Source organism: Gorilla gorilla, chromosome 20 (genome assembly GCF_029281585.2).
Source record: "Gorilla gorilla gorilla isolate KB3781 chromosome 20, NHGRI_mGorGor1-v2.1_pri, whole genome shotgun sequence".
NCBI classification, from domain to species: domain Eukaryota; kingdom Metazoa; phylum Chordata; class Mammalia; order Primates; family Hominidae; genus Gorilla; species Gorilla gorilla.
Genome location: NC_073244.2, coordinates 24,567,814 through 24,595,598, shown reverse-complemented (window position 1 = coordinate 24,595,598; position 27,785 = coordinate 24,567,814). Strand labels below are relative to the sequence as shown.

The 27,785-nt window shown below is 54.5% G+C and overlaps 1 protein-coding gene across 33 annotated transcripts in view; it reads right to left on the bottom strand.

Annotated features, from left to right (window-relative positions):
* Nucleotides 1-840: 840 nt before the first annotated feature.
* MAST3 (microtubule associated serine/threonine kinase 3) overlaps nucleotides 841-27,785 on the bottom strand; it is a 53,938-nt gene continuing 26,993 nt past the window's right edge. For 18 of the 33 annotated variants that reach the window (XM_063701803.1, XM_063701805.1, XM_063701804.1 and 15 more), the window contains 18 exons: nucleotides 27,503-27,635; nucleotides 23,831-23,889; nucleotides 23,338-23,423; nucleotides 21,583-21,791; nucleotides 20,236-20,374; nucleotides 17,512-17,644; nucleotides 17,241-17,406; nucleotides 16,383-16,484; nucleotides 14,868-14,990; nucleotides 13,108-13,217; nucleotides 10,518-10,651; nucleotides 8,524-8,768; nucleotides 7,838-8,065; nucleotides 7,301-7,527; nucleotides 6,666-6,788; nucleotides 5,487-5,650; nucleotides 4,909-5,090; nucleotides 841-3,341 (listed from right to left, as the gene is read on the bottom strand). In XM_063701803.1, the coding sequence (XP_063557873.1) occupies nucleotides 2,806-3,341; nucleotides 4,909-5,090; nucleotides 5,487-5,650; nucleotides 6,666-6,788; nucleotides 7,301-7,527; nucleotides 7,838-8,065; nucleotides 8,524-8,768; nucleotides 10,518-10,651; nucleotides 13,108-13,217; nucleotides 14,868-14,990; nucleotides 16,383-16,484; nucleotides 17,241-17,406; nucleotides 17,512-17,644; nucleotides 20,236-20,374; nucleotides 21,583-21,791; nucleotides 23,338-23,423; nucleotides 23,831-23,889; nucleotides 27,503-27,635 (3,099 nt within the window). In that variant the 3' untranslated portion in view covers nucleotides 841-2,805. The remainder of the gene's footprint in view (nucleotides 3,342-4,908; nucleotides 5,091-5,486; nucleotides 5,651-6,665; nucleotides 6,789-7,300; nucleotides 7,528-7,837; nucleotides 8,066-8,523; nucleotides 8,769-10,517; nucleotides 10,652-13,107; nucleotides 13,218-14,867; nucleotides 14,991-16,382; nucleotides 16,485-17,240; nucleotides 17,407-17,511; nucleotides 17,645-20,235; nucleotides 20,375-21,582; nucleotides 21,792-23,337; nucleotides 23,424-23,830; nucleotides 23,890-27,502; nucleotides 27,636-27,785) is intronic. The other 15 variants (XM_063701814.1, XM_063701816.1, XM_063701815.1 and 12 more) reach the window with 1 other exon arrangement.

Here is a 27,785-nt window from a genome sequence, read left to right as displayed (position 1 = left end):
ATAGCCGAACGCACTCGGAGATGGGGCTGTAGCCAAGAGTGTTTGCAAGCCGGCTGAGCGCCCCGGAAGTAACGGATTGCTCTAGGGCTGGGCTGGGTTCGGCTAGAGGGAGTTTTATGGCAGAGCGCAAGCTAAGACCAGGATAGAAAGGACGCGACGATTGCTTATTTTATTATTATTTTTTGAGACGGAGTTTCGCTCTTGTTGCCCAGGCTGGAGTGCAATGGCGCTATCTCGGCTCGCCGCAACCTCCACCTCCCGAGTTCAAGCGATTCTCCTGCCTCAGCCTCCCGAGTAGCTGGGATTACAGGCATGCGCCACCACGCCCGGCTAATTTTGTACTTTTAGTAGAGACGGGGTTTCTCCATGTTGGTCAGGCTGGTTTGGAACTCCCGACCTCAGGAGATCCGCCCGCCTTGGCCTTCCAAAGTGCTGGGATTACAGACGTGAGCCACCGCGCCCCGCCGCTTATTTTATTAACATAGCTCAGGGCGCCCAGGAGGTCGAGGCTGCAGTGTGCCGTGATTGCGCCACTGTACTCCAACCTGGGTTACAGAGCGAGACCTTGTCTCAAAAACATAAAAATAAAAAACATAGCTCAGGGCCCAGATGTCTGGAGGAAGCTTTTAAAGGCAGGGCTATGATGGAGTACTCGCAGGGAGAGGGTAGCAGGAAGCTGGTACCAGCGATGGCATCAGGAAGAATCTCAACAGCGAACTGCTGTGCAGTCCTCAAAACCCACTTGCAATGACTTTGAGCCATGGGTCTATTTCACTCCGCTCCCCTCCCCACTCTTCCCTTCCTCCTTTCTCAGCCCCTCACAAATCCAGACGTTGGAGCTCATCTTTGTAAATACGGGCTTTTATTCACTGCCAGCTCCAGGATGGAAGGAGGGGGTGAATCATGCACAGCCTTGGTCTACCCTCCAACACTAGGCAGTGCTGGACAGGGGACTCAGAAAGGGAAGCAGAGTGGGCTGTTGATGTCTGGAAAGCTCCCTCACCAGAGTGCCCAGTGGGTCACACAGCATCATGGGGGATGAGCTGGGGCTGGAGTCGGCTGTATCTGACACCAGACCCTCCATTCAAGCTCCCTTGATGACAACGCCCACAACAGGGTCTGGCTGATGCTCCGTTCTGCCACGACTCCTGCTGGGTGATCGTGGGACAGGTCTCCGCCCCTCGCTGGGGTCTCAGCTGCTTTGTCTGTAAAATGGAGGTGATGACACCACCTCCAGCCTTCTCAAGGCTGGCTGAGGGAGAAGCCACGTAAAAGCTCTTGGCACACAGTAGGTGCTTAATAAACAGTCAATGGGATTAGTCTTGTAAACACAAGGAAACTGAGGCACAGAGTGGGAAAGCCATTTTCCCAGAGCCACACAGTGAAGCTGAAATTCAAACTTGAGCCTCGACTGGGTTTTCTGGCTTGAACTTCATCCCAGGGAGGCTCTGACATATGGAGGGAACCCCTAACAGGTGTTTCAGACACATCACCGCCAAGGGCTTACTCTGCTGGGCCTCAAACACACGGCATCTTGTCCAGGGTAGACTGGACAAGGCCAGGCCGAGGCAGAGCCTGAGGGGAGGGGACACTGAGTGTTTCTGGAAGTAGCTGGACGTAATCCCGCAGGACTGGCATACTGGAGCGTGCCCCGAGACAGCCGAGCATTTCTGGAGGCTGCCTTGGCAGTTCCAGGTGAGGCCTGTACCTTCCTTCATCAGTGCCCCCCTGGGGAGCAGATGACCCCTCTGCCCAGATCCGGTGAACACCTATTCATCCATCAAAGCTCCAGCTCCCACATCCCTTCTCCAGGCTGAAGCCAGCAGGATTGGAGGCAGACTCTATATATAGAGCAGGCACTGCCTGGGGATGGCAGCTATGATGGTGGGAAGTGGCCTTCAAAATCCAGTCCATCGCTGGGATTACATTGTTTTGTGGGTGAGAGGAATTGTTTACGGACACTCCAGGTTGTAGCCAAACTGGGCCGGTACAGGTGACCAGGTGACTTCAACTCCATCCCCTCAAATGGGTAGGTGTGGGGAGGGGAATGAGACCAGGTAACACAAAACACTTAAAAAGTACAGAAAAACTAGAAAACACAAACACAGATGACTTGTCCAAAGTGCTTCCTTCTCAGCCCAGAGGGCAGGGCCTGCAAACAGAGTCCCAGGTGCCTGGGGCAAGACCTGGCAGCCGCCTTCAGGGGGCGGCTCAGTACGGCTATCGCTTACAAAAAGTAATAAATTAGGCTGGGCCCAGTGGCTCACGCCTGTAATCCCAGCACTTTGGGAGGCCAAGGCAGGCGAATCATGAGGTCAGGAGTTCGAGACCAGCCTGACCAACATGGTGAAACCCCGTCTGTACGAAAAATACAAAAAATTAGCTGGGCATAGTGGTGGGCGCCTGTAATCCCAGCTACTTGGGAAGCTGAGGCAGGACAATCGCTTGAACTTGGGAGGCGGAGGTTGCAGTGAGCTGAGATCACGCCGCTGCACTCCAGCCTGGGCAACAGAGTGGACTGTCTCCAAAAAAAAAAAAAAAAAAAAAAAAAAAAGTAATAAATTAGTTGCAGGGATTTGCTGCTATTTACAAAGCAACCCTTGTCCCCCATTCTTGCCCCATCCAGCCCCCTGATTGACACCAGAACACAAGCGGTGTCTCCACCTTCCAGCAAGGACCGAGATGGCTTCTCGCCTTCTGGGTGTCAGGCTGGTGGCTCAGTCCCCATCCAGGCGTGACTTTACGGAAAAAACATTGCACAAGAAAACGCGTAACTTTGATGCCAGGGAGAGACCTGGAAGGGGATCAGTCTCTCCCGGTGGGCCCGAGAGCTACCGGCACGGCTTCCTCGCCCTCCACGGCGATCTGTGGCACTGAGGCGGGCAGCCCAGTGGCCTCCTCCTGCGGCTCATCGAAGCTAACCTCCTGCACGGCCTCCTGCTTCTTGAAGGAGTCTCGGCGCTCGGACAGGTGCAGCCGCCGCATGACCACGAGCTCGGCCTCTGGCCCACGGGTGCGCCGCCCCGCCTCCCCATCCAGCCGCTCCCCTGTGCCCAGCTTGTCAGCCGACTGGCCCCGGCGCAGCCGCGGGGATCGGGCAGGTGCGGGCGGGTGCCCGGGCAGGGGCGAGGGCGAGCGGGGTGGGGGCGCGGAGATGGGCGGGCAGGCCAGTGGGGAGGGCGGGATGCTGCTGGTGGACTTGCGGCGGCCAGTCTTGGGGCGGGGTGGCCCAAGCTTGGCAGCCAGGCCGTGCAGGGAGCTGGGGCGGGTGTGGCCAGCAGCAGCTGGGGAGGCGGGGCTGCTGGAGCTCGGGGATGCGCTGGGTGGGGATGCAGTGGTATCTGTGGGTGATAAGCGTAGGTCAGGGCTGCTGGCCTCAATGTCCCCAGCCCGGAAGTGGAGCTGTGGGACTGACAAAAACTGCTAAAGCCCACATCCTTCCATGTGGCCACCCATCATGCCTGGTTGTTTTTGTTTTTGAGACAGGGTCTTGCTCTGTTGCCCAGACTGTAGTGCACTGGCTCAATCATAGCCTCAACCTCCTGGGCTGAAGCAATCCTCACAACTCAGCCTCCTGAGTAGCTGGGACAACAGGTGCACGTCACCATGGCTGGCTAATTTTTTTTTTTTTTTTCAATAGAGTCTCGCTCTGTCACCCAGGCTGGAGTGCAGTGGCATGATCTTGGCTCACTGCAACCTTCACCTCCCAGGTTGAAATGATTCTCGTGCCTCGGCCCCCTAAGTAACTGGGACTACAGGCATGTGCCACCACACCTGGCTAATTTTTGTATTTTTAGTAGAGTTGGGGTTTCACCATGTTGGCCAGGCTGGTCTCAAACTCCTGACCTCAAGTGATCCGCCTGCTTTGGCCTCCCAAAGTGCTGGGATTACAGGCATGAGCCATCATGCCTGGTTCATGCCAGACTTTTCTGCCTCCTGCTCAGGGTTGTTTCCTTGGCCTAGCTCTGGTGAACTCCCACTTACCCATCAAAGCCCCAGCTCCTACTCCCCCTCCTCCAGAAAGCCTTCTCTGTATCACTTCTGTTTGTTTTTTTTTTTTCTTTTGTTTTTTGAGATGGGGTCTCACTCTGTTGCCTAGGCTGGAGTGCAGTGGTGCAATCATGGCTCACTGCAGCCTTGACCTCCTGGGCTCAAATGATCCTCCCATCTCAGCCTCCAGAGTAGCTGGGACCACATGTGTGCACTACCACAACCACCTAATTTTTTTTTTGAGACAGAGTTTTGCTCTTGTTGCCCAGGCTGGAGTGCAATGGCTCAATCTCAGCTCACTGCAACCTCCACCTCCCGGGTTCAAGCGATTCTCCTGCCTCAGCCTCCCTAGTAGCTGGGACTACAGGCACGTGCCACCACGCCTGGCTGATTTTGTATTTTTAGTACAGATGGGGTTTCTCCATGTTGGCCAGGCTGGTCTTGAACTCCTGACCTCAGGTGATCCACCTGCCTCGGCCTCCCAAAGTGCTGGGATTACAGGTGTGAGCCTCCATGCCTGGCCTCACACCCACCTAATTTTTTTATGTTTTGTACAGATGGGGTCTCCCTGTGTTGCCCAGGCTGGTCTCAAACTCCTGGGCTCAGTGATCCTCCTGCCTCGGGCTCCCAAAGTGTTGGGATTACAGGCGTGAGCCTCCGCGCCTGGCCTCTTCTCAGTTTTCCCACCCTCCTGTCTAGCCCCATTTGTCCATGATGTTTCCTCTGCTGGGTGCATCCTTCCCTGGCACCTGCACTCGTCTCTAAGTACTCCCAGGTTCCCTGCTAGACACCAGGATCCCGGTCATCTTTTTCCCTACATCGTGTCATTCCATCCCCTGAACTCCTTCCTCCCTCCTGGGGCCCACCAGCCCTTGCTCCCAGGGTAGCCGGGGCGGCGGGGGGTCGGGGTGCACCCACCTGCTGGGACATCAGGGGCTGGGCTTCGGCAGGGAGTGGTGGGGCTGGGGGAGAGGCTGTGGGTGGGCGAGCCGGGGAGGCTCTCACTGGATGACAGTGAGTGGTGGAGTCCGGAGGAGAAGCTGCGGCTGGTGTGCAGCACGGAGGTCTGCTTGGAGATCTTCTTGAAAAGTGACTTCCGCCTGGGGTAAGAAAACCGGAGGCTTCAGAACCCCTGCTTCTGGCCAGGCATGGTGGCTCACACCTGTAATCCCAGCACTTTCATAGGCCGAGGCAGATGGATCATTTAAGGTCAGGAGTTCAAGACCAGCCTGGCCAACATGGCGAAACCCTGTCTCTACTGAAAATATAAAAATTAGCTGGGCATGATGGTGCACGCCGTAGTCCCAGTTACTTAGGGGGCTGAGGCAGGACAGTCGCTTGAACCCGGGAGGTGGAGGTTGCAGTGAGCCGAGATTGAGCCACTGTACTCCAGCCTGGGCAACAGAGCAAGACTCTGTCTCAAAAAAAAAAAAAAAAGAAAAAGAAAAAGAAAAGAAAAAAAGAACCCCAGTCCCCGTGGCCCGCCCCCTGTGTACCGCTCCCTGGTGGTCACTGCCGCGCACCGATCCTGGGTCTCCCGCCGACGGCTCCGCTTGCTCCTGCGTGCCATGCGGCCCTTGGCCACATTCTTCCGGGCGGGGCCCACCTTGATGGAGGTGTTCTCCAGGGCCGTGGTCCGCAGGGATATCTTGTTGCCGCTCTGTGGGAGGGATGGTGAGGGGTTGCCTCTGTGCCTCTCACAGGGCCCAGCACTTGCCAGGCAGCTGCTATGTCCCCTTCACTCCAGGCACCAGCTGGGACCCACCACCCCAGCATCCATTCATCCACACAACCAGTGACCTACCCAATATATCTGGTCAAACAATAGCCCAGGGAGCACCACCCCTCCTGCTAAGATCCTTCCCTCTGCAGTCAACGCCCATTGAGGCCTGCCCTCTTCACTCTCCACCCTCCTGGAGTCTGTCACCCACCTATCTGGTATCCACCCATTAATCACCCCAACATCTCCCCATCCCCCAATCACTCACCTAATGGCCCATGAGTCATTAGGCCAAAGACACCTACCCGGTGTCCAGCTATTCAATGAACCACCCATGCAGCTGCCCACATGAGAGCCCTCTATTTTTTTAGAACCAGGGAGGGTCTCACTCTGTATCCCAGGCTGGAGTGCAGTATGGCACGATCACGGCTCACTATGGCCTCAACCTCCTGGGCCCAAGCGATCCTCTCACCTCAGACTCCTAAGTACCTAGGACTATAGGCGCATGCCACCATGCCTAGCTAATTTTATTTTTTAATTTTTTGCAGAGATGGGGGTCTCGCTCTGTTGCCCAGGCTGGTCTCAAAGTCCTGAGCTCAGGTGATCATCCCGCCTCGGCCTCCCAAAGTGCTGGGATTACAGGCGTGTGCCACCGCGCCCGGCCCTTCCTCCTGTCTTGAGCCCATCTCCTACCTCCAGGCCTCAGGCCAGAGGGAGGAACAGATGTGAGGGTGCCCAGGGAGAAGGGAGGGCTTCCTGGAGGAGCAGCTCTAAGGGGTGATGTTGGGGGCTGAAGAAGGACATGTGTTCTGGGCCGAAGGAAGTGGATGTGCCAGGCCTGGAGTTGACATTGAATGTGGGGTTGTGTGTCTGGATGCGGAGAACCACGGGGAACCGGGAGCTGCGGCCAAGGGGTGCCGGGGAGCCCTGAGGGTGGGCAGTGGGGGTGCCGCACCTTCAGCAGCAGCTCCACGACGTCCATGTGCACCAGCCCCAGCACTGACTCCCCGTTGATGTGGGTGATGAGGTCCCCAGCCCGCAGGCCCGCCTCCTGGGCAGGGCTTCCGTCCTCCACACTCTGGGGGCAGACGAGAACGGTGGGGTCAATGGCCTGGGCCCCACATCTGGAGACCCCAGCCCAGGCTGGGTCTGCTGTGGGACCCCAGCAAGCTGCTGCCTCTTGTGCTGCCTCAGTTTCCCTGATCCTGGGGAACTCCTACTCACCCATCAAAGCCCCAGTTCCTACGCCCCCTTCTCCAGAAAGCCTTCTGTGTCTGTTCAGGGAGCAACCAATAGGGAGGGCATGCCTCGATGCCCTTGGGCTGGGAGAGGGAGGATAACATGCCCAGTGCATCCCCATATGGAGCTGGGAGGTTAATGCCACTTGGGATCTGTGAGCCTCCATCCATCCATCCTTGTCTCTCTCATCTGACCTCCTCCCTGCCAAATGACAGGGACCGAGATGAACTCGGTGGCACCAGCTCTGTCTACCTAACCCTGCCAGGCTCCAAAATGCAGCTCTGAGAAGGGACATGACCGGGCAGAGTCAGACTAGAACCCGGGTCCCTGCCATTCCCACTCGGCACTCACCCAGACGACGTGGTGCACAGTGTAGACGTCACTATCACCCATGTAGACGCGGATCGCCCGCAGGCTGAAGCCGTACTTCTTGCCAGAGCTGTGGATAACGATGGGGGGCCGCAGGCTGCCACACACGGGGGATGGGTCTCGGCTCGGCGAAGAGTCACGGGACGACGGGTTCGAGGACAGAGAGCGCGGGGAAAGGGGGCTCATGAGGGGGCCGCCGCTGCCATCATCTGCAGGGGGTTAGGGAGGGCGTCACTCACTCCCTCACAGGTCTCCCCTGGGGCCCCCTCTTTCCTACCACAACGACCACCCTGGCCACTTTGCTGTTGCTTCAATGTCCCAAGCATGGTCGCCCCACCAGGCCTTTGCACGTGCAGTGCCCTCTACTGGGAACACCATCTCCCCAGCTCTCCATGTGTCCTGCTCCTCCTCCCCTCTTCTGGGGCTCATCCCCAGACTCCCCAACTCAGGAAGGGCCCCCACCCTGTTGGTTAAAATGGGTGCAGACAGACAAAGGTGAGAGGGGGCCTTGGGCATTACCTGCCGTGATGATGAGGGACAGGGCAGAGACAGAGGCTGACTTGGGCACGCGGCCCCCACCGCCACCACCACTGCCACCGCTGGAGGAGGGTCTGGACTTTTCAGGGGCTGGGTCTCTTGGGCCCCCAAGGCGGCGGCCCCGGCCGGCATCCAGAGGCCTTGGTGTGGTGTGTCGGGCACCGATGCTATTGCTCCGTAGGCGGGCATGGCTGAGAGCAGCTGTGTCGGCTAGAGGGTCAGCAGGGTCAGCCGGGTGCCCCTCAAACTCACCATGTGGTCCTAAAGGGACCTTAAGGCCCTTCCTCCCTGGTCACTATTTACACAGTCCAGCCTCCTGGCCTTTGCTCGTGCAGTTCCCTCTTCCTGCACTCCCTTCCCAAATTATTCTCTATGCAAAAGTCTTCAAGTCCCCTCCTCCAGGAAGCCTTCCTCCACACCCATTTAGACCCTTAGTTCCCCCTTCTTGGGAGCTAGGGGTCCCATCCTGACTCTATGAAGCTGGGGGCATTTACCCTAGACTGGGGCTCCTTGGGGGCTGGAGGTCTCTCTGGGACCCTGGCTTCTCCTCTCTTAAAGCCTTTGTTGGCTCTGGAGAACTCCTACTCATCCTTGAAAACCCATCTCAAATAGCCCCTCCTCTGGGAAACTTCCATGACATCATCCCTCTTACTCAGGGCCCCACTTACCAGAAAGGCTCGAGGGCTTGGGCATCACTGGGGTGGCCGCTGGTGGGGGGTCAGGCTCCCCTAGAATGAAGACAGGCCTCTTGGGGCCTGCAGGGCCTGGGCCTGCCCCCTCATCCTCTGATGAGAAGGCAAACTTGGGCATTGTGTCCAGGCTGATGGTATTCAGGAGAGATGGGCTGGGACCCCGCTCGGGCTGGGACGAAGATGACTGACAGGAGGATCCAGAGGATGTCCAGGACCTCAGCCTGCAGGGAGGAAGAGCCTGCATCACCCCTGCCAGGCACCTGCACCCCAGGATACTCAGCCACCTTTCATGGCCACATCTTAACTCTCAGTCTGCAGTCAAGGGCAATTTGCATAGACAGGACGAGTTCCTTCTGTCTGCACTGTCCTCTCTGTCCACCTGGAGACCGCTTATTCACCTTTTTTTTTTTAAAGACAGGGTCTCACTCTGTCACCCAGGCTGAAGTGCAGTGGTGCAATCTCAGCTCACTACAACCACTGCCTCCAGGGCTCAAGTGAGTCTCCTGCCTCAGCCTCCCAAGTAGCTGGGATTACGGGTGCCTGCCGCCACACTGGGCTAATTTTTGTATTTTTAGTAGAGACGGGGTTACACCATGTTGGCCAGACTGGTCTTGAATTCCTGAGCTCAAGTGACCTGCCTGCCTTGGGGTCCCAAAGTGCTGGGATTACAGGTGTGAGCCACCGCACCCGGCTTCCTATTTAACTTTTAAAACCCAGCTTCCAGGCTGGGTGCAGTGGCTGACACCTATAATTCCAGCACTTTGGGAGGCTGAGACAGGACGATTGTTTGAGGCCAGGAGTTCGAGACCAGGGTGGGCAACATAAGGAGACCCCCATCTCTACAATTTTTTGTTTTTTGTTTTGTTTTTTTTTTTTGAGACAGAGTCTCGCTCTGTCACCCCGGCCGGAGTGCAGTGGCACGATCTTGGCTCACTGTAACCTCCGCCTCCCAGGGTCAAGCAATTCTCGTGCCTAAGCCTCCCAAGTAGCTGGGATTACAGGCGTGCACCACTGTGCCCGGCTAAATTTTTGGAGTTTTGGTAGAGACAGGGTTTTGCCATGTTGACCAGGCTGGTCTTGAACTCCTGACCTCAGGTAATCCACCTGCCTCGGCTTCCCAAAGTGTTGGGATTACAGGTGTAAGTCACTGCACCTGGCCTACAAAAAATTGTTTAAAAAATTAGCCGGGTGCCGTGGTGTACGCCTGTAGTCCCAGCTACTTGAGAGGATCTCTTGAACCCAGGAGTCTGAGGCTGAAGTGAGCTATGATCGTGCCACTGCACTCCAGTCTGGGAGACAGAGTGAGAACCAGTCTCTTAATAAAAGAAAAAAAAAAAAAGGCCGGGCACATTGGCTCACGCCTGTAATCCTAGCACTTTGGGAGGCTGAGGAGGGCGGATCACGAGGTCAGGAGATCGAGACCATCCTGGCTAACACGGCAAAACCCCGTCTCTACTAAAAATATAAAAATTAGCCAGGTGTGGTGGCAGGTGCCTGTAGTCCCAGCTACTCGGGAGGCTGAGGCAGGAGAATGGTGTGAACCCAGGAGGTGGAGCTTGCAGTGAGCCGAGATTGCGCCACTGCACTCCAGCCTGTGCGACAGAGCGAGACTCCATCTCAAAAAAAAAAAAAAAAAAAAGGCCAGCTTCCAACACCCATCCTCTAGCAGACATTGACTGTTTCTGTTGGGTCTGAGCTTTGAAGGATGAACAGGAGTTAGTAAGCAAAGGGCACTCTGGACAGGAGGAAAAGTGTGCCTAGCAGCATGATGGTACACAGCTGTTTTATGTTTGCATGGTGAGGAACACAGAGCTAAAGGGAGCAAGGTTGCCAGGGACCTGATAGGCTGGTCAATATGTTTGACCCTTTTCTACTTGGCCACTAGGAAACTCCCTTTGCATCAGATTTTGTGTCTCTACCTCCCAGCAGGCTTAGAAGCTGATCTGCCTACACTTCCCCAGGCCACCTACCGGATGTCAGCACTCAGCCGGCGGCCATAGTCCACTTCGCTGCGCTCCCACCCCTCCTCCCGGTCTTCACTGAAGCTCCTTTCAGCGAAGGTAGGAGTGGGCTGGACGGCCAGGAACTCAGAGCTGCTGTAGACCTGGGAGGCAAGACAAAAGAATGGTAAGCCAGGTGCGGTGGCTCATGCCTGTAATCCCAGCACTTTCAGAGGCCCAGCTGGGAGGATCACTTGAGCCCAGGAGTTTGAGACCAGCCTGGGCAACATAGCAAAACCCTGTCTCAAAAAAAGAAAAAAAAAGAAACCCAAACAAAAAAACCAGTAACAAAGGTGGCAAGAAAGCTGGCTTAGACCAGGCCTGGTAACTTATGCCTGTAATCCCACCATTTTGGGAGGCTGAGGTGGGCGGATCACTTGAGGTCAGGCGTTCAAGACCAGCCTTGGTCAACATGGTGAAAACCCGTCTCTACTAAAAATACAAAAATTAGCTGGGTGTGGTGGCACATGCCTGTAGTCCCAGCTACTTGGAAGGCTGAGGCAGGAGAATGGCTTGAACCCGGAAGGCGGAGGTTGCAGTGAGCCGAGATTGTGCCACTGCACTCCAGCCTAGGAGACAGAGCAAGACTCTGTTTCAAAAAAAAAAAAAAAAAAAAAAAGAAAGCTGGCTTAGTCCAGTGATTCCTATGTACCAGGTGCTTCGGTATGAGTCACTTCTCTAAATCCTCACTCCCCACATCCCTAAAAGAGCATAGACTTTTGCCCATTGTACAGATGGAAAAACCGAGGCTCGGGGCCAGGCTACCAAGCTGCGTTTTTGCTGTTGACTAGAAAGTCCTGCCTGGGGCCCAGGCCTAAAGCAGAGTGGAACATTTTTTTATCAGATCATAAAAAAAGTAGAGAATGTAAGTTAAGCTCGTGAGGTTATAAAATAACATCCAGGGCCAGGTGCGGTGGTTCATGCCTTTAATCTCAGGACTTTGGGAGGCTGAGGCGGGCGGATCGCTTGAGGACAGGAGTTTGAGACCAGCCTGGGCAACATGGTGAAACCCTGTCGCTACTAAAAATACAAAAATTAGCCGGGTGTGGTGGCGTGCACCTGTAATCCCAGCTACTCGGGAGGCTGAGGCAGGAGAATCGCTTGAACCCAGAAGGTGGAGGTTGCAGTGAGCTGAGATTGCACCATTGCACTCCATCCTGGGCAACAGAGCAAGACTCCATCTCAATAAATAAATAAATAAGTAAATAAACTAAAATGGTACCTGTATTTACAAGGTGGAATAGACCCAAATGTGCATCAAAGATGGGTGGATAAACAATGTGTTCCATCCATATGATGGAATATTACTCAGCCATAAAAAGGAAGCAAGCACTGGTCCACACTGCAGTAGGGATGAGCCTTGAGTACATGATGCTGAGTAAGAGAAGCCAGACCCAAAAGGCCACATAGTGTGAATTGCATTGATATGAAATGCCCAGAACAGGCAAATCCATAAAGATGGAAGCTGAAGGAGGACAAATGGGGAGTGGTTGCTAATGGGTACAAATTTTTGGGGGAATCAAACATTTGAGAGCTAGATAGAGGTGATGGTTGCACAACATTATGAATGTGCTGAATGCCACGAAATTGTACACTTTATTTTATTATTATCATTATTTTTTGAGACAGAGTCTCGCTCTGTCACCCAGGCTGGAGTGCAGTGGTGTGATCTCAGCTTACTGCAGCCTCCACCTCTGGGGTTCAGGCAATACTTTTGCCTCAGCCTCCCGAGTAGCTTGGGTTACAGGCACCCACCACCACGCCTAGCTAATTTTTGTATTTTTAGTAGAGACAGGGCTTCACCATGTTAGTCAGGCTGGTCTTGAACTCCTGACCTCAAGTGATCCGCCTGCCTCGGAAATTGCCTTAAAATGGCTAAAACAAAAGCAAATTAAAACAACAAAACAAAATTAAAAAAAACAAGGCCGGGTGCGATGGCTCATGCCTGTAATCCCAGCGCTTTAGGAGGCCGAGGCGGGCAGATCATGAGGTCAAGAGTTTGAGACCAGCCTGGCCAACATGGTGAAACACCATCTCTACTGAAAATACAAAAAAATTTGAACAGGTGTGGTGGCTCATGCCTGTAATCCCAGCACTTTGGGAGGCTGAGGCAGGAGGATAGCCTGAGGTCAGGAGTTTGAGACCAGCCTGGCCAACATGGTGAAACCCCATCTCTACTAAAAATACAAAAAATTAGCTGGGTGTGGTGGCAGGCGCCTGTAATCCCAGCTACTCGGCAGGCTGAGGCAGGAGAATCGCTTGAACCTGGAAGGCAGAGGTTGCGGTGAGCCGAGACTGCGCCATTGCACTCCAACCTGGGCAACAGAGCGAGACTCCATCTCAAACAAAACAAAACAAAAAGCCAATACAATTCCTAGCACTTTGGGAGGCCGAGGTGGGAGGATCACTTGAGTTCAGGAGTTGGAGACCAGCCTGGGCAGCATAGCAAGACCTCATCTCTACAGAACAAAACAAAGCAAAATCAAAAAACAGATACGAAAGCAAACAGACATCATGCAATGTTTTCTGAGCAATGGCTCCCCTCAGGACCCGGGCCCACCTTGCTGAACCGGTGGGAGCAGGAGGAGAACTGGGGGATCTCTGTGGACGATTCTTCATCGTTGGTCTCGTCGTCCTCGGAGCCCAGATGGCGGTAACGTTCCGAACGTGCTATGGGAGGGAGAGGCACATGCAGCACGCCTGATGCCCAGAGATGATCTCAAGGGCGGTGTGGCAATACGGGGAGGGCATCTCAGTATAGGGTCACTGCCAGGGCAAAGGCTCTGAGGTGGGACAGTGCCTGGTGTGTTTAAGGACCACAGGAGGCTTGGGCGGCAGAGGAGATATCTGGGGATCAACATCAGCTGTGTCCCTACAAAGTTGTGGGGCCGGGTGCGGCAGCTCACGCCTGTAATCCCAGCACTTTGAGAGGCTGAGGTGGGTGGATCACTTGAGGTCAGGAGTTTGAGACCAGCCTGGCCAACATGGTGAAACCCCGTCTCTACTACAAATACAAATATTAGCTGGGCAGTAGTGGTACGCGCCTGTAATCCCAGCTACTTGGGAGGCTGAGGCAGGAGAATCGCTTGAGCCTGGGAGGCAGAGGTTGTGGTGAGTCGAAATCGCACCACTGCACTCCAGCCTGGGTGACAGAGCGAGACTCCATCTCAAAAAATAAATAATTAAAAAGTTGTGGGACCAATTAGCCAAGCATGGTGGCAGGCACCTGTAATCCCAACTACTCGGGAGGCTGAGGCAGATAATTGCTTGAAACCGGGAGGTAGAAGTTCCAGTAAGCTGAGATCGCGCCACTGCACTCCAGCCTGGGCGACAGAGTGAGACTCCGTCTCAAAAAAAAAAAAAACAGGTTGTGGGACCAGGGGCGGGAATTCCTATTTCTGAGCTTCAGTGATTCCTTGAAATGGGTCACACAGAATTAGGTAAAATTGCGCATCTCTTTTTTTTTTTTTTCAGGCAGTTTTGCTCTTGTTGCGCAAGCTGGAGTGCAATGGTGCCATCTCAGCTCACTGCAACCTCCACCTCCCGGGTTCAAGCAATTCTCGTGCCTCAGCCTCCCAAAGAGCTGGGATTACAGGCATGTACCACCATGCCTGCCTAATTTTTTGTATTTTTAGTAGAGATGGGGTTTCTCCATGTTGGTCAGGCAGCCTGGTCTCGAACTCCTGACCTCAGGTGATCTGCCCACCTCGGCCTCCCAAAGTTCTGGGATTAAAGGCTTGAGCCACTGCGCCTGGCCAAAATTGTGCATCTCAAACATAAAGGATGTTCCTCATTTTACAGAAGAGGAAACAGAAGCTCAGAGAAGACCTCTGACATGAAGCAAGTTCTGAAGGAGGTGCTGGACACTGAAGGGCAGGAACCCCAAGTGGGGAGAGAGGGAGTCATTCCTCAGAGCTCACCTACAGTGCCCCTGCAGGGATGCCTCCACTAAAGCTGCACGAGGTGCCCTACCCTCCTGGGTAACAGATGGGGCCCCGTGCCTGGTCAGGGACGGACACCCAGGAGGCCCAACTTGCTGGGGAACCCCAGACAAGGGTCTGCCACACTTGGTGACTTGGTTTCTCCTTCTGAAGCCTGAGGGATGCTGTGGCCTCCTGAGCCCAGACACACAGGAAATCCAGCCAGGGGGTGGCCGACACACGCCCTAGATTCTTGGAAGGCTCAGGAAGTCGGAAGCTCCAGGCCTAGGGTGAGGTGCCAAGCTCGGGTGGAATGCCTGGCACACAGCCCTCTGCCCCCAGGGATTGAGGGATGGCAGAGCCCCTCCGCCCTCCCCCCGCCAGGGGGACCCCTCCTTACTGTCAAAGTAGCTGGTATCATCCTCGGCTTCGAGCTGGGGCACGAACTCGGCTTTGTGTCGGAGAAGCCCTGCCCAGTCCAGGGCCAGGAAAAAGGGGTGCTGCTTCACTTCGTGGGTGCCACCTGCAGATATGCCCCACTGAGCCCTGCAGGTCCTCACCTCACCTGCCACAGGATGCCCCCCCACCCCCACTGCCCATGCTGGACACAGGGTAGGGACAACACAGAACCAGAAAAATGGGCCGGGCGCAGTGGCTAACACCTGTAATCCCAGCACTTTGGGAGGCTAAGAAGGGAGGATCACCTGAGGTCAGGAGTTCGAGACCAGTCTGGCCAGCATGGCAAAACCCCATCTCTTCTAAAAACACAAAAATTAGCCAGGTGTGGTGGCTGGTGCCTGTATTCCCAGCTACTCGGGAGGCTGAGGCAAGAGAATCGCTTGAACCTGAGAGGTGGAGATTGCAGCAGTGAGCTGAGATAGCACCACTGCACTCCAACCTGGGCAACAAACCAAGACTCTGTCTCAAAAAACAACAACAACAACAACAACAACACAAAAAAGAACCAGAAAAATGGGAACAAAAATCCGCTGTCATTTAGGAACCTGGAGAGGGACCAAGCCAGGATTCAAACCCAGGCCAGCAGCCAGGCATGGTGGCTCATGCCTGTAATGCCAGCACTTTGGGAGGCTGAGGCGGGCAGATCTCTTGAGGTCAGGAGTTTGAGACCAGCCTGGGCAACATGGTGAAATTTCGTCTCTACCAAAAGTATAAAAATTAGCCGGCATGATGGCCCATGCCTGTGGTTCCGGCTACTCGGGAGGCTGAGGTGGGAGGATCGCTTGAGCCTGGGAGGCGGAGGTTGCAGTGAGCCAAGATTGTGCAACTCCACTCCAGCCTGAGTGACAGAGTGAGATCTAATCTCAAAAAAATAAAAAAGCACCCAGGCTGCCCAGGTTCCAAAGATTCTGCCCTTCTCTCTGCTGCCATCTGGGACCACACCGCCTAGAGAAAGCCCAGAGCCTTACGAGGGCCTCCTTCCCGGGCTTCTCCCACCTCTGCTCCACAGAGCAGGTGATGATCCCCGACCTTGGACCCAACCGTCTCCCACAGCGAAGACTCAGTCATGAACAGGAGCCATAGTGGCCACGTGATGGGTGGCTGCATGAGTCTCAAACGGTCCCTTAATGATTAACCAGGTGGCTGGGAAAACTGGGACAGTGGGATCTTCTGGGCTGGGCCTTTGACACAGGTCCTGGTGACTTCACAGCCTCACATCATTTTCAGGCTCAGTGCTCCGTATGGGCACCAGACCCAGCTACTTTCTATTCTTTCCAAGGTCTTGTGATAGTTCCTGGAGAACTCCTGTGCATCCTTCAAAACCCTAGCTGCAAACCCCCTCCTCCATGCAGCTTCCCAAGTAGAACTCTTGTCTACCCCAGGCGCTATCCCTCCGTTTCCTGGGTCCCAGGGCCTGAAGGAGCCACCCACCTGGGTTCTCCCCCACACTACATACCAGTGCCCAGACGGTCCAGCGGGCTCTGCCGGAGCAACCTGGTGATGAGGTCCTGGGCGTCTGCTGGAAGGGCCTCGTCTCCCTCTGGCCACATGATCTCATCTAAAATGAAGGAGGGAGGTAAAATGAGGGAGGGAGGGAGAAGGCAGGGTACCCCTTTCTAGTACCATCCACCATTTCCCCTCACTTCACTGTACTCCAAGCCACTGGCCTCCTCTGCCCCTGCAACGTGGCAGGCTTGGTACCTACTGACAGGCTTTGCCGCAGCTGTGCCCTATGCTCAGAGCCACCTTTCTCTTTTCTGTCTCTATGGCTTCCTCTCATTCTCAGGTTCTTGCAGGTCTCTGCTCACATGTCACTTCTTTTTTTTATTTTTTGAGATGGAGTCTCGCTCTGTCGCCCAGGCTGGAGTGCAGTGGCACAATCTCAGCTCACTGCAACCTCTGCCTCCTGGGTTCAAGTGATTCTCTTGCCTCAGCCTCCCAAGTAGCTGGGATTACAGGTGCCCGCCACCATGCTCGGCTAATTTTTGTATTTTTAGTAGAGATGGGGTTTCACCATGTTGTCCAGGCTGGTCTTAAACTCCTGACCTTATATGATCCTCCCGCCTCAGCCTCCCAAAGTGCTGGAATTACAGGTGTTTGCCACTGTGCCCAGCCTCACATGTCACTTCAGTGAAGCCTCTGTGACCCTATAATTAATCCAGCCACCCGCCTCACTCAGCACCCACCGCCTCCCCACCTGGCATCCAACTCCCTCCCCTCTTCCTGCTTCTCTCCCTGACATGCGGGTGGAGGACCGCTGCCCAGAGCTCTGGTGGGGCTGCAGCTCAAACCCGGGCCCGTGGAGGAAACGCACCGCTGACCACCTGACCGAAGAGTTCCTCGGGGGTGTCTCCAAAGAAAGGCACGCAGCCCACCAGAAACTCATAGAGGACGACGCCCATGGCCCACCAGTCCACTGGCTTCCCATAGCCCTGGCGGAAGATCACCTCGGGGGCTATGTACTCCGGCGTCCCACACACCTGGGCCAGGGAGAATGGGGAAACTGAGGCCAGCCCCCAGCCCAAGAGAGGTCCCAGGAGAGAGGAGGAGGCATCCCGGGGCTGCCCACCCACCTGCCCGCCCACCTGCTTGTCGATGAACTCTCGGGCGTCCTTCTCGATGTGGCCCTCATAGAGGTTGGTGGCCATGCTCATGAGGCCGATCTTGGACAGGCCGAAGTCCGTGAGCTTGATGTGGCCAAGCGAGGTGATGAGGAGACTGTGGGCAGGTTAGGGGTGTGCTCAGAGCTGGGGGGCTGGGGTGCCTGGCCTCCCCTTCTGCCCTAGACCTTGGCTCCGCCTGAGATGGGCAGAGCTCTGCCTCCAACTCCTGGGCCCTAGCGATCCTCCTGCTCAGCCTCCCAAGTAGCTGGAACTACAGGTGCACACCACCACACCCAGCTAAGGCTTTTTTTGTAGACATAAGGTCTTGCTATGTTGCCCAGGCTGGTGTTGAATTGCTGGCCTCAAGCAATCCTCCCACCTTTGAAAGTGCTGGCATGACAGGTGTGAGCCAGCATGCCTGGTCTCTACTGTGTGTGTGTATATGTGTGTGTGTATATATATATATATTTTTTAGTGTACTTTTAGTAGAGATGGGGTTTTGCCATGTTGGTCAGGCTGGTCTTGAACTCCTGATCTCAGGTAATTCACCCGCCTCGGCCTCCCAAAGTGCCGGCACAGAATTGTTTCTTTACAGAGCTGGAGCAAACAGGAGGTACTGACTACATAGTTCATTAAATGATGGTTATACACAGTGAATTCTCTGGAATGTATTTTTAAGTGGCAGATGCACCCAGAAGGTGCACAGAAATGCGACTTCATACAGCTGGTGCATAAGACACTATGATGTAGCAAAACATTTATATATTTAAGTCCATAGGAAAACTTAAACAGCAGTATATACTGTACTTGTGTGAGAGTTTTAAAAATGAGTTCATTTGCCGGGCACAGTGGCTCACAACTGTAATCCCAGCACTTTGGGAGGCCGAGGCCGGCGGATCACCTGAGGTCGGGAGTTCAAAACCAGCCTGACCAACATGGTGAAACCCCGTCTCTACTAAAAATACAAAAATTATCTGGGCTTGGTGGCGCATGCCTGTAATCCCAGCTAATTGGAAGGCTGAGGCAGGAGAATCGCTTGAACCAGGGACTCTGAGGTTGCAGTGAGCCGAGATCGCACCACTGCACTCCAGCCTGGCAACAGAGCGAGACTCTGTCTCAAAAAAAAAAAAAAAAAAAAAAAAAAAAATTAGCTGGGCGTAGTGGCGCATGCCTGTAATCCCAGCTACTCGGGAAGCTGAGGCAGGAATATTGCTTGAACCCGGTAGGCGGAGGTTGCAGTGAGCCAAGACTGCACCACTGTACTCCAGCCCGGGCGACAAAGACTGTCCCTGTCTCAAAAAATAAATAAATAAATAAAGATAAAGTGTTCTGGGCCAGGTACACAGTCATTGCTTAATAACTGTTCTTCTGCCTATTTTGTATACACCTGGTGCCTAACAAGTACATGCCAACCAAGAAAATGTGATATAGAAACCCAACGTTAGTGTGTAAGGAGTTATTCATACTTCTGAGTTCCTTAGAGCATTGAGCACAGGCCCAGGTATACAGCAGGTGCCAAATACATGTCTGTTTTCTAAGCCACTTGCCAACTGCAAAATGCCCTGAAAACATGCAAGGCGCTTTTTTTTTTTTAAGATGGAGTCTCGCTCTGTCGCCCAGGCTTGGGTGCAGTGGCACGATCTTGGCTCATTGCAACCTCCGTCAGGTTCAAGAGATTCTCCTGCCTCAGCCTCCTGAGTAGCTGGGACTACAGGTGCGCACTACCACTCCCAGCTGATTTTTGTATTTTTAGCAGAGACAAGGTTTAACTATGTTGGCCAGGCTGGGCTTGAACTCCTGACCTCAGGTGATCCGCCCGCCTTGGCCTCCCAAAGTGCTGGATTACAGGTGTGAGCCACCAAGCCTGGCCTACATGCAAGGCTCTTAACACTCATGTTCACATCTCCACACATGTATGTGAGAAATGTCAGTTCTTGCCTCGTATCTTGAGGACACTTGATAAATGGGCATTCCTTTTTCCCTGTACACAGCAGGCACTCAATAAATGCAGAGGAGAAAATAATACAGGGGTTTCAAAGCAGGTGGCCCTGTGTCTCGCAGTTGCCCACAGAGGGTCTGGCATGCAGTAGGTGCTTACCACATACTAGAATAAAATAAACATCCTAAGGCGCTCAGTAAACACGTTCTCTTCCTTGCTTTCCTGCACTAATATACAGCAGGTGCTCAAGACATGCACGGTCACTGTCTTTACATGTAAGGTCTCGCAAATTGCATAATCCTGTTCTGTGTATGTAGCTGGTGTCTTATAAGTGCATGTTCTCTCCCCTTGTGCAGCAGCAGCTCTGGGTGCACAGCCCCTTCTCCTGTATACAGTGTGTGCATCCTAAGTGTACATCCTCTCCCCTTGATTGGCAGCACCTCCATAAGTACACCGGCCTTCCCCTGCATACAGCAGACGCCTATTAAGTGTCTGCTCTCCTCTCCTCTGTACACACAAGATGTTCACCATGCGCTCATTCCCTGCCTTCCTGTCAGGAGGTACCAACAGAGCTCAGACAGATGGGGCTCCTGAAGGGTCCCGGGATGCACCTCAGAGGCTCTGCCCTGATCCTCTTTGGCCCCGCCCCGCCCCTCTTTGGCTTCGCCCCTGATCCTCTCTGGCCCCGCCCCCGATCCTCTCTGGCCCCGCCCCAGCCGCTCTGGCCCCGCCCTCCGCGAGGCCCCGCGCATGCTAGCTCAGCTCACTTGTCTGGTTTGAGGTCACGGTGCACGATGCCATAGTTATGCAGGTACTCCAGCGCCAACACCGTCTCGGCGAAGTACAGGCGGGCCATGTCCACGGGCAGCGGGCCCATGTTCTTCAGGAGCGTGGCGCAGTCGCCGCCTGGGAGAAGGGCGGATGTAGTCATGAGGCCCGGGGCACCCCCACCCCCCGCCCGCCCCTTAGGTTATGCCCAATGCCTACGCATCCTCCTCGCTTTACCTCCTGCAAAAAGTCCCCAGTTTGTTCTATCTCAGAGGGGAGGGTCGGGGGGAGAGGGAAGGGGCAGACCCTACCTTCATTTATTTTTAATTTTTTAATTTTTTTTTTCTTTTTGAGAGAGAGTCTCGCTCTGTCGCCAGGCTGGAGTGCAGTGGCGCGATCTCGGCTCACTGCAGCCTCCACCTCCCGGGTTCAAGCGAGTCTCCTGCCCCAGCCTCCAGAGTAGCTGGGATTACAGGCGCACACCACCACACCCAGCTAATTTTTGTATTCTTAGTAGAGATGGGGCTTCACTATGTTGGCCAGGATGGTCTCGATCTCTTGACCTCGTGATCCACCAGCCTTGGCCTCCCAAAGTGCTGAGATTACAGGCGTTGGCCACCGCGCCTGGCCTATTTTTTAAATTTTTATTTATTTTTTTGAGACAGAGTCTCACTCCGTTGCCCACTCTGTTGCCCAGGCTAGAGTGCAGTGGCGCAGTCTCGGCTCACTGCAAGCTCCGCCTCCAGAGTTCAAGCGAATCTCCTGCTTCAGCCTCCCAAGAAGCTGGGACTATAGGCGTGAATGGGGGTTTCGCCATGTTGCTTAGGCTGGTCTTGAAGTCCTGACCTCAAGCGATCAGCCCACTTCGGCCTCCCAAAGTGCTGGGACTACAGGCGTGAGCCAGCGCGCCAAGCTGAGACCCTGCCTTCTGATTCTCCCCAACAGGGCAGCAATTAGTGCTGTATACAGCTGGCGTCTCCTAAGTGCATGTTCGCTCTCTCGCCTGGGGGTACTTTGGTAATAGTGCTTTACCTGCCTGAACCATACATCTCCCTGCCTTCACTTCTGGTCTCCAGGCCTCTGCCCATCAGTTCCCCCCACCTAGGATGGCCACCCGCCTCTTGCCTCCAGGGTCCCATCCTCACACACTCCTGTCTGGGCTCCTCCAGCCCTAAACCCCCATGGCTGGGCTCCCTACCCCAGACTGGGGTTCCTGAGGGTTCCCCAAAGCAAGGTGAGACCTCATGGAGGACAGAACAGACCTCAACTTGGTCTAAAAATTTTCTCCCAGGCATGGAGGGGTGAGCTCCCCGTCGCTGGAGGCATGCAAGCCCCAGTGAACGTACCTTCCACGTATTCCATGACCATACACAGGTGGCGCCGGGTCTCAAAGGAGCAGAACATGCTGACCACAAAGGGGTTCTCGGCAAAGGTGAGAATGTCACGCTCCACAAAGACCTGCTGGATCTGGTTACGCAGGATCAAGTTCTGTTTGTTGATCTTCTTGATGGCAAAGCGCTGCCGTGTGTCACGGTGCCGCACCAGGTAGACGGCCCTGGGGACAGAGGGCCAGGCTTGCTGGGACCGGAGATCGAGGCCCCAGCAGGCACTACAGCTCAACTTGAGCCCAGATCCCAACCTGCCAGGCCTTTGCCTGTGCTGTGCCCTCCACCTGGGCCACCCTTTCTCCTTACCTGGTCCCCCTCCCAGAGCAGCCACCTTTGGGTTTAAGCCACCATGGCTGGGGGCCATATAAATGGGCTGCACATGGCCCTTGTATATTGGCCTCTAGGTTGTATGTTTCTTTTATTTTTATTTTATCTTATTTTATGTTTTTTGAGATAGCGCCTCACTCTGTTGCCCAGGCTGGAGCACAGTCATGAGATCATGGCTCACTATAGTCTTGACCACCCCCCGGGCTCAAATGATCCTCCCACAACAGAACCTGGCTAATGTTTAAATTTTTTGTAGAGATGGGGTCTCGCTATGTTGCGGAGGCTAGTCTCAAACTCCTGGCCTCAAGTGACCCTCCCACCTCGGGCTCCCAACGTGCTGGGATTATAGGCGAGAGCCACTGCACCTGGCTGCTTGTGTATTTCTTTCTTTCTTTTTTTTTTTTTTTTTTTTTTTGAGATGGTCTCACTGTGTCACCCAGGCTGGAGTGCAGTGGGGTGATCTCGGCTCACTGCAACCTCTGCCTCCTGGGTTCAGGTGATCCTCCAACTTCAGCCTCCCAAGTAGCTGGAATTACAGGCATGTGCCATTACGCCCAGTTAATTATTCTATTTTTAGTATTGATGGAGTTTTGCCATGTTGCCCAGGCTGGTCTTGAACTCCTGGCCTCAAGCGATCCTCCTACCTTGGCCTCCCAAAGTGCCTCCGCACCTGGTCTAGCTCTTTTAAAAGACCGCTAGCACCAAGCTCAAAGTTTTACACATCCATTTGTTTTACACACAGACCAAGTAAGCAAAATTTTAGCCACTGGGAGCCTGTTTGCTTTGCAGACTCGTGAAACTGCACCATCTCTGAGGCATGGATAAGATGAACTTTGTGGATTTCAAGACCGTAAGCTGCTACCGCCCTGCAGGGAGTCTCTGACCCAGAGATTGAATGCCCATGCTGTTGAACAACATCACCTAGACACGTAAGCCCCCTCTCTGATCCCCCTCTGCCCGGGGAGTTCCCTTGCCGGCCTCTCCCTCTTGATGGTGACTCCTGGAACCTCAGCCTCCAAAGGGCTTATGCTATGAGGGACTTCCCTTGTATGCAAGCCTGCCATTCAAAGCAGCACCTAAATAAAGCTCACTGCGTGCTACTCCCACTGGGTGGGCATCTATTTCCTTGATCAGCCTCCAAGCCCCTAGAACGCCCTACACCTGGGGCAGGTAAAGGCCTGGCTCGTGGACAGAGCACACATGAGGCTGTAACCTCGCTATGGCGTGTCTCCACTTCCCGCTCCAGTCCTCAGGTGCCATCTCTGCCCATTCAAGGATGAATGTGTGAGCCCTGCTGGGGTAGGAGGGGGATGCAGGAGCTGCCTGGGCCTCAACCATCCCCTCAGGCATCTGTGAAATGGGTCTATGCAGGACTCAGGGACTCACCCATAGGCTCCGTTGCTAATGAGTTTGATGGTCTCAAAGTCGCTTTCGCATGGCTTCCTCCGTGACTGGCCGACCAGGGCGCGGCTCTAGGGGATGGGAAGGGCTTAGGGTCCTGCCCTGCTGCAGAGCTGGGAAGGCTTCTCCTGCCCCCAAGCCCAAACCACTGGTCCTGGTGCCCGATGCTACCTCCTCCCCTGTCCAAACTTCTCCAACTCAGCTTCTGACTTTCTGTACTTTTTTGCTCACAGCTGTGCCCTCCTCCTGGGAAATTCTTACACGTCCTGCAAAACTCACCTTTCCAGTGCCCCTCCAGCACTGCCCCCACCCGACTTCCAAGGCAGGGCAGTCCCACGTGCCGTCACCTTGCCTCCAAAGTCACCGATGCTAATTAAGCTACATGCAAGACCTCGGCAAACCCAGCCCTTTCTGCGGGTGCCTGGTCCACTCTGGAAAGAACAAGATGAGCGGGGGTCCCCCAGCCTCTGCTACTCACCTCCGGGGACTCAGGTGCTGGGGGCTGTTCTTCTTCAAGGTGACTCAGTGGCACCATCTCTGCAAGATGAGGGAGGAGGCTCAGCTGGAGCCTCCCTGCCTCACCCTGCATCACCCAGCAATTTCCTGAGGCCTCTAGAGTTCTCACCCCAGGCTGGGGATGCGGTGCCTCCCCTGACCAGCTCCCATGACACTGTCATGAAGCCACACCCGGGAGGCTGGATGAAGCAATGACTTAGGAACCTTCTAGAAGGGCCAGTGGGCTGCCCTGGCTCTGAAGTGCTCAGTCATGATCAAACTCAGGCTCTGAGCTTTGAGCCTGTGAAGACGGGATGAGACACAGGCCCCCTGGGTGTCAGCTCCTAACATCTTCCTCAGCTCAGGGTGCAGCCCAGGTGGAGGGTCCAATATGTTCTTGCCCCAGGCCTTGGCAGAGGGGCAGCCCCTAGCGAATGCCTGGCAAACATGGTCCAGCCACAGACCACATGTGATCTGGCCTTAGGTACACCTGGGTTTGATTCCCTGCTCAGCCTTATCTGCCTGGAGCCTCAGTTTCCCCAGCTTTATTTTTTATTAGTATGATTATTTAATTTATTTATTTATTTGACATGGAGTCTCGCTCTGTCACCCAGGCTGGAGTGCAGTGGTGTGATCTCAGCTCACTGCAACCTCCACCTCTTGGGTTCAAGTGCTTCTCCTGTCTCAGCCTCCCAAGTAGATGGGATTACAGGCGTGTGCCACCATGCCCAGCTAATTTTTGTATTTGTATTTTTATTTTTTGAGATGCAGTCTCACTCTGTCGCCCAGGCTGGAGTGCAGTGGTGCGATCTCGGCTCACTGCAACCTCCACCACCTGAGTTGAAGAGATTCTCCTGCCTCAGCCTCCCGAGTGGCTGGGATTACAGGCGCCAGCCACCACACCTGGCTAACTTTTGTATTTTTAGTAGAGATGGGGTTTCACCACATTGGCCAGGCTGGTCTTGAACTCCTGACCTCAGGTAATCCGCCTGCCTCGGCCTCCCAAAGTGCTAGGATTACAGGTATAAGCCACTACGCCCAGCCTAATTTTTGTATTTTTAGTAGAGACAGGGTTTCACCATGTTGGCCAGGCTCGTCTCAAACTCCTGACCTCAGGTGATCTGCCCGCCTTGGCCTCCCAAAGTGCTGGGATTACAGGCGTGAGCCACCGCACCCGGCCAAGTATGATTATTTCAGAGACAGGCTCTTGCTCTGTCACCCAGGCTGGAGTGCAGTGGTGCCATCATGGCTCACTGCAGCTTCAGTCTCCTAAACTCAAGCGATCCTCCCACCTCAGCCTCTCAAGTAGGTGGGACTACAGGCATTCACCACCATGCCTGGCTAATTTTTAAAAATACTTTTTGTAGGCCGGGCGCGGTGGCTCACGCCTGTAATCCCAGCACTTTGGGAGGCAGAGGCGGGCGGATCATGAGGTCAGGAGATCGAGACCATCCTGGCTAACACAGTGAAACCCCGCCTCTACTAAAAATACAAAAAATTAGCCGGGCGTGGTGGTGGGTGCCTGTAGTCCCAGCTACTCGGGAGGCTGAGGCAGGAGAATGGCGTGAACCCGGGAGGTGGAGCTTGCAGTGAGCCGAGATCGTGCCACTGCACTCCAGCCTGGGCGACAGAGTGAGACTCCATCTCAAAAAAAAAAAAAACTTTTTGTAGAGATGGGGTCTTGCTATGTCGCCCAGGCTGGAGTGCAGTTGTGCGACCACAGCTCACTGCAGCCTCAAACCCCTGGGCTCAAGCAGTCTTCCCACTTCAGCCCCGCAAGTAGCTAGGACTATAGGCATGTGCCATCATGCCTGGCTAATTGTTTTTTTAATAGAGACGAGATCTCACTATGTTGCCCAAGCTGGTCTCAAACTCCTGGCTTCAAGTGATCCTCCTGCCTTGGCCTCCCACAGTGCTGGGATTACAAGTGTGAGCTACCATGCTGGGCCTCCCCAGCTTTCAATGGGGACAGTGGCAGGTCAGTCTCACTCCAGGTATGGTCCAACCTTAGGGTCTATGCCTATGCTGCCTGTTTCACTCTTTCCTTTGGATCTGCAACCTGGTCACCTCCTGCCCTCCAGGCCTCAGTTTGAACACTGCCTCCTCCCAGAGCCTCCCCCTGGCTACTGCTGGACCAGGCTAGGTCCAAGTTCAATGCTCCAGCTTTCAGTTCCTCTTATCATGGCTATTTGTGGAAAAATTTTTTTTTTCTCTTTTTGAGACAGGGTCTGGCTTTGACACCCAGGCTGGAGGACAGTGGTGTAATCATAGCTCACTGCAGTCTCAACCTGCCAAGCTCAAGCGATCTTCCCACCTTAGCCTCCTGAGTAGCTGGGACTACAGGCGCGCACTACTACACCCAGCTACATCTTTTTTTTTTTTTTTTTTGAAATGTAGGCTCACTCTTTCGCCCAGGCTAGAGCATAGTGGCGTGATCTCGGCTCACTGCAACCTCTGCCTCCTGAGTTCAAGCGATTCTCCTGCCTCAGCCTCCCAAGTAGCTGGGATCTACAGGCACATGCCACCACACCCGGCTAATATTTGTTTTTAGTAGAGATGGAGTTTCCGCATATTGGCCAGGCTAGTCTTGAATTCCTGACCTCAAGTGATCCACCCGCCTCAGTCTCACAAAGTGCTGGGATTATGGGATTACAGGCGTGAGCCACTGCACCTGGCTGGCTGTGGGAGTTGTTTGTTTTTTTTTTGAGACAGAGTCTCGCCCTGTTGCCCAGGCTGGAATGAAGTGCTGTGATCTCGGCTCACTGCAACCTCCGCCTCCAGGGTTCAAATGAGTAGCTGGGATTACAGGCACACGCCACCACACCCGGCTAATTTTTGTATCTTTAGTAGAGATGGGGTTTCACCATGTTGTCCTGGCTGGTCTTGAACTCCTGACCTTGTGATCCACCCACCTCGGCCTCCCAAAAGTGCTGGGATTACAGGCGTGAGCCACCGCACCCGGCTGGCTGTGGGAGTTTTTGACCGTCTTCTTACCTACGGGTTGTCCTGTTTGACTCCAAGTCCACTTTCTGGGCCACAGTAAAGGCCACAGAAATTGGTAAAGTCATTTGTGAATTTGCAGGACAAAGGGAAGGCCACTGCTAACACTGGTCCCCAGGCTTCCTGGCCATCTTAACCTGGCATTTGAGGACACTGAGGCCCCTGGACCCCAAAAGATCAGAGGGTCTCAGCATGATTCCCACAGGTGACCTAAGAGCAAGGCCACAGAGAGACAAAGAACAGTGTGGTGGTTCTGGAATCGGATGGGCCTGGGTTTGAATCCTGGCTTCATCTGCCCTTTCTTTCTTTTTTTGTTTTTTTTGAGACAGGGTCTCGCTCTGTCGCCCAGGTTGGAGTGCAGTGGCGCGATCTCAGCTCACTGCAACCTCCATTTCCTGAGTTCAAGCAATTCTTGTGCCTCAGCCTCCTGAGTAGCTGGGATTACAGGCATGCGCCACCACACTTAGCTAACTTTTGTATTTTTAGTAGAGGGGGGAGGTTTCACCATGTTGGCCAGGCTGGTCTCGAACTCCTGGCCTCAAGCGATCTGCCCGCCTCAGCTTCCCAAAGTGCTGGTATTAAAGGTGTGAGCCACCGTGCCCGGCCTCCATCCGGCCTTTCCCAGCCTTGGTTTCCTCTTCCCATCCCGGCTTACCCTCCAGGGGGTCCTTGGCCAGGCCCAGCTGCCCAATGATGTACTGTGGAAGGTCAGTCTTAATGCCTTGGCCCTCCCGCGCATGGCCCTCAGCCGCCTCCAGCAGGTGGTAAAATTCCTCAGGGTCAAACTCCTAGGGGCACAGGAGGGCTGGTCACCTGGGGCTTGGTTCCACCTGCAGGCCTCTGCACATGCTGTTCCCTCTACCTGGAGCACCCTTCCCAGCTCACCCCCTGGGTCTCCACTCCCGCTGCCTCCTTAGGGAAGCCCACGCTAGCCCAAC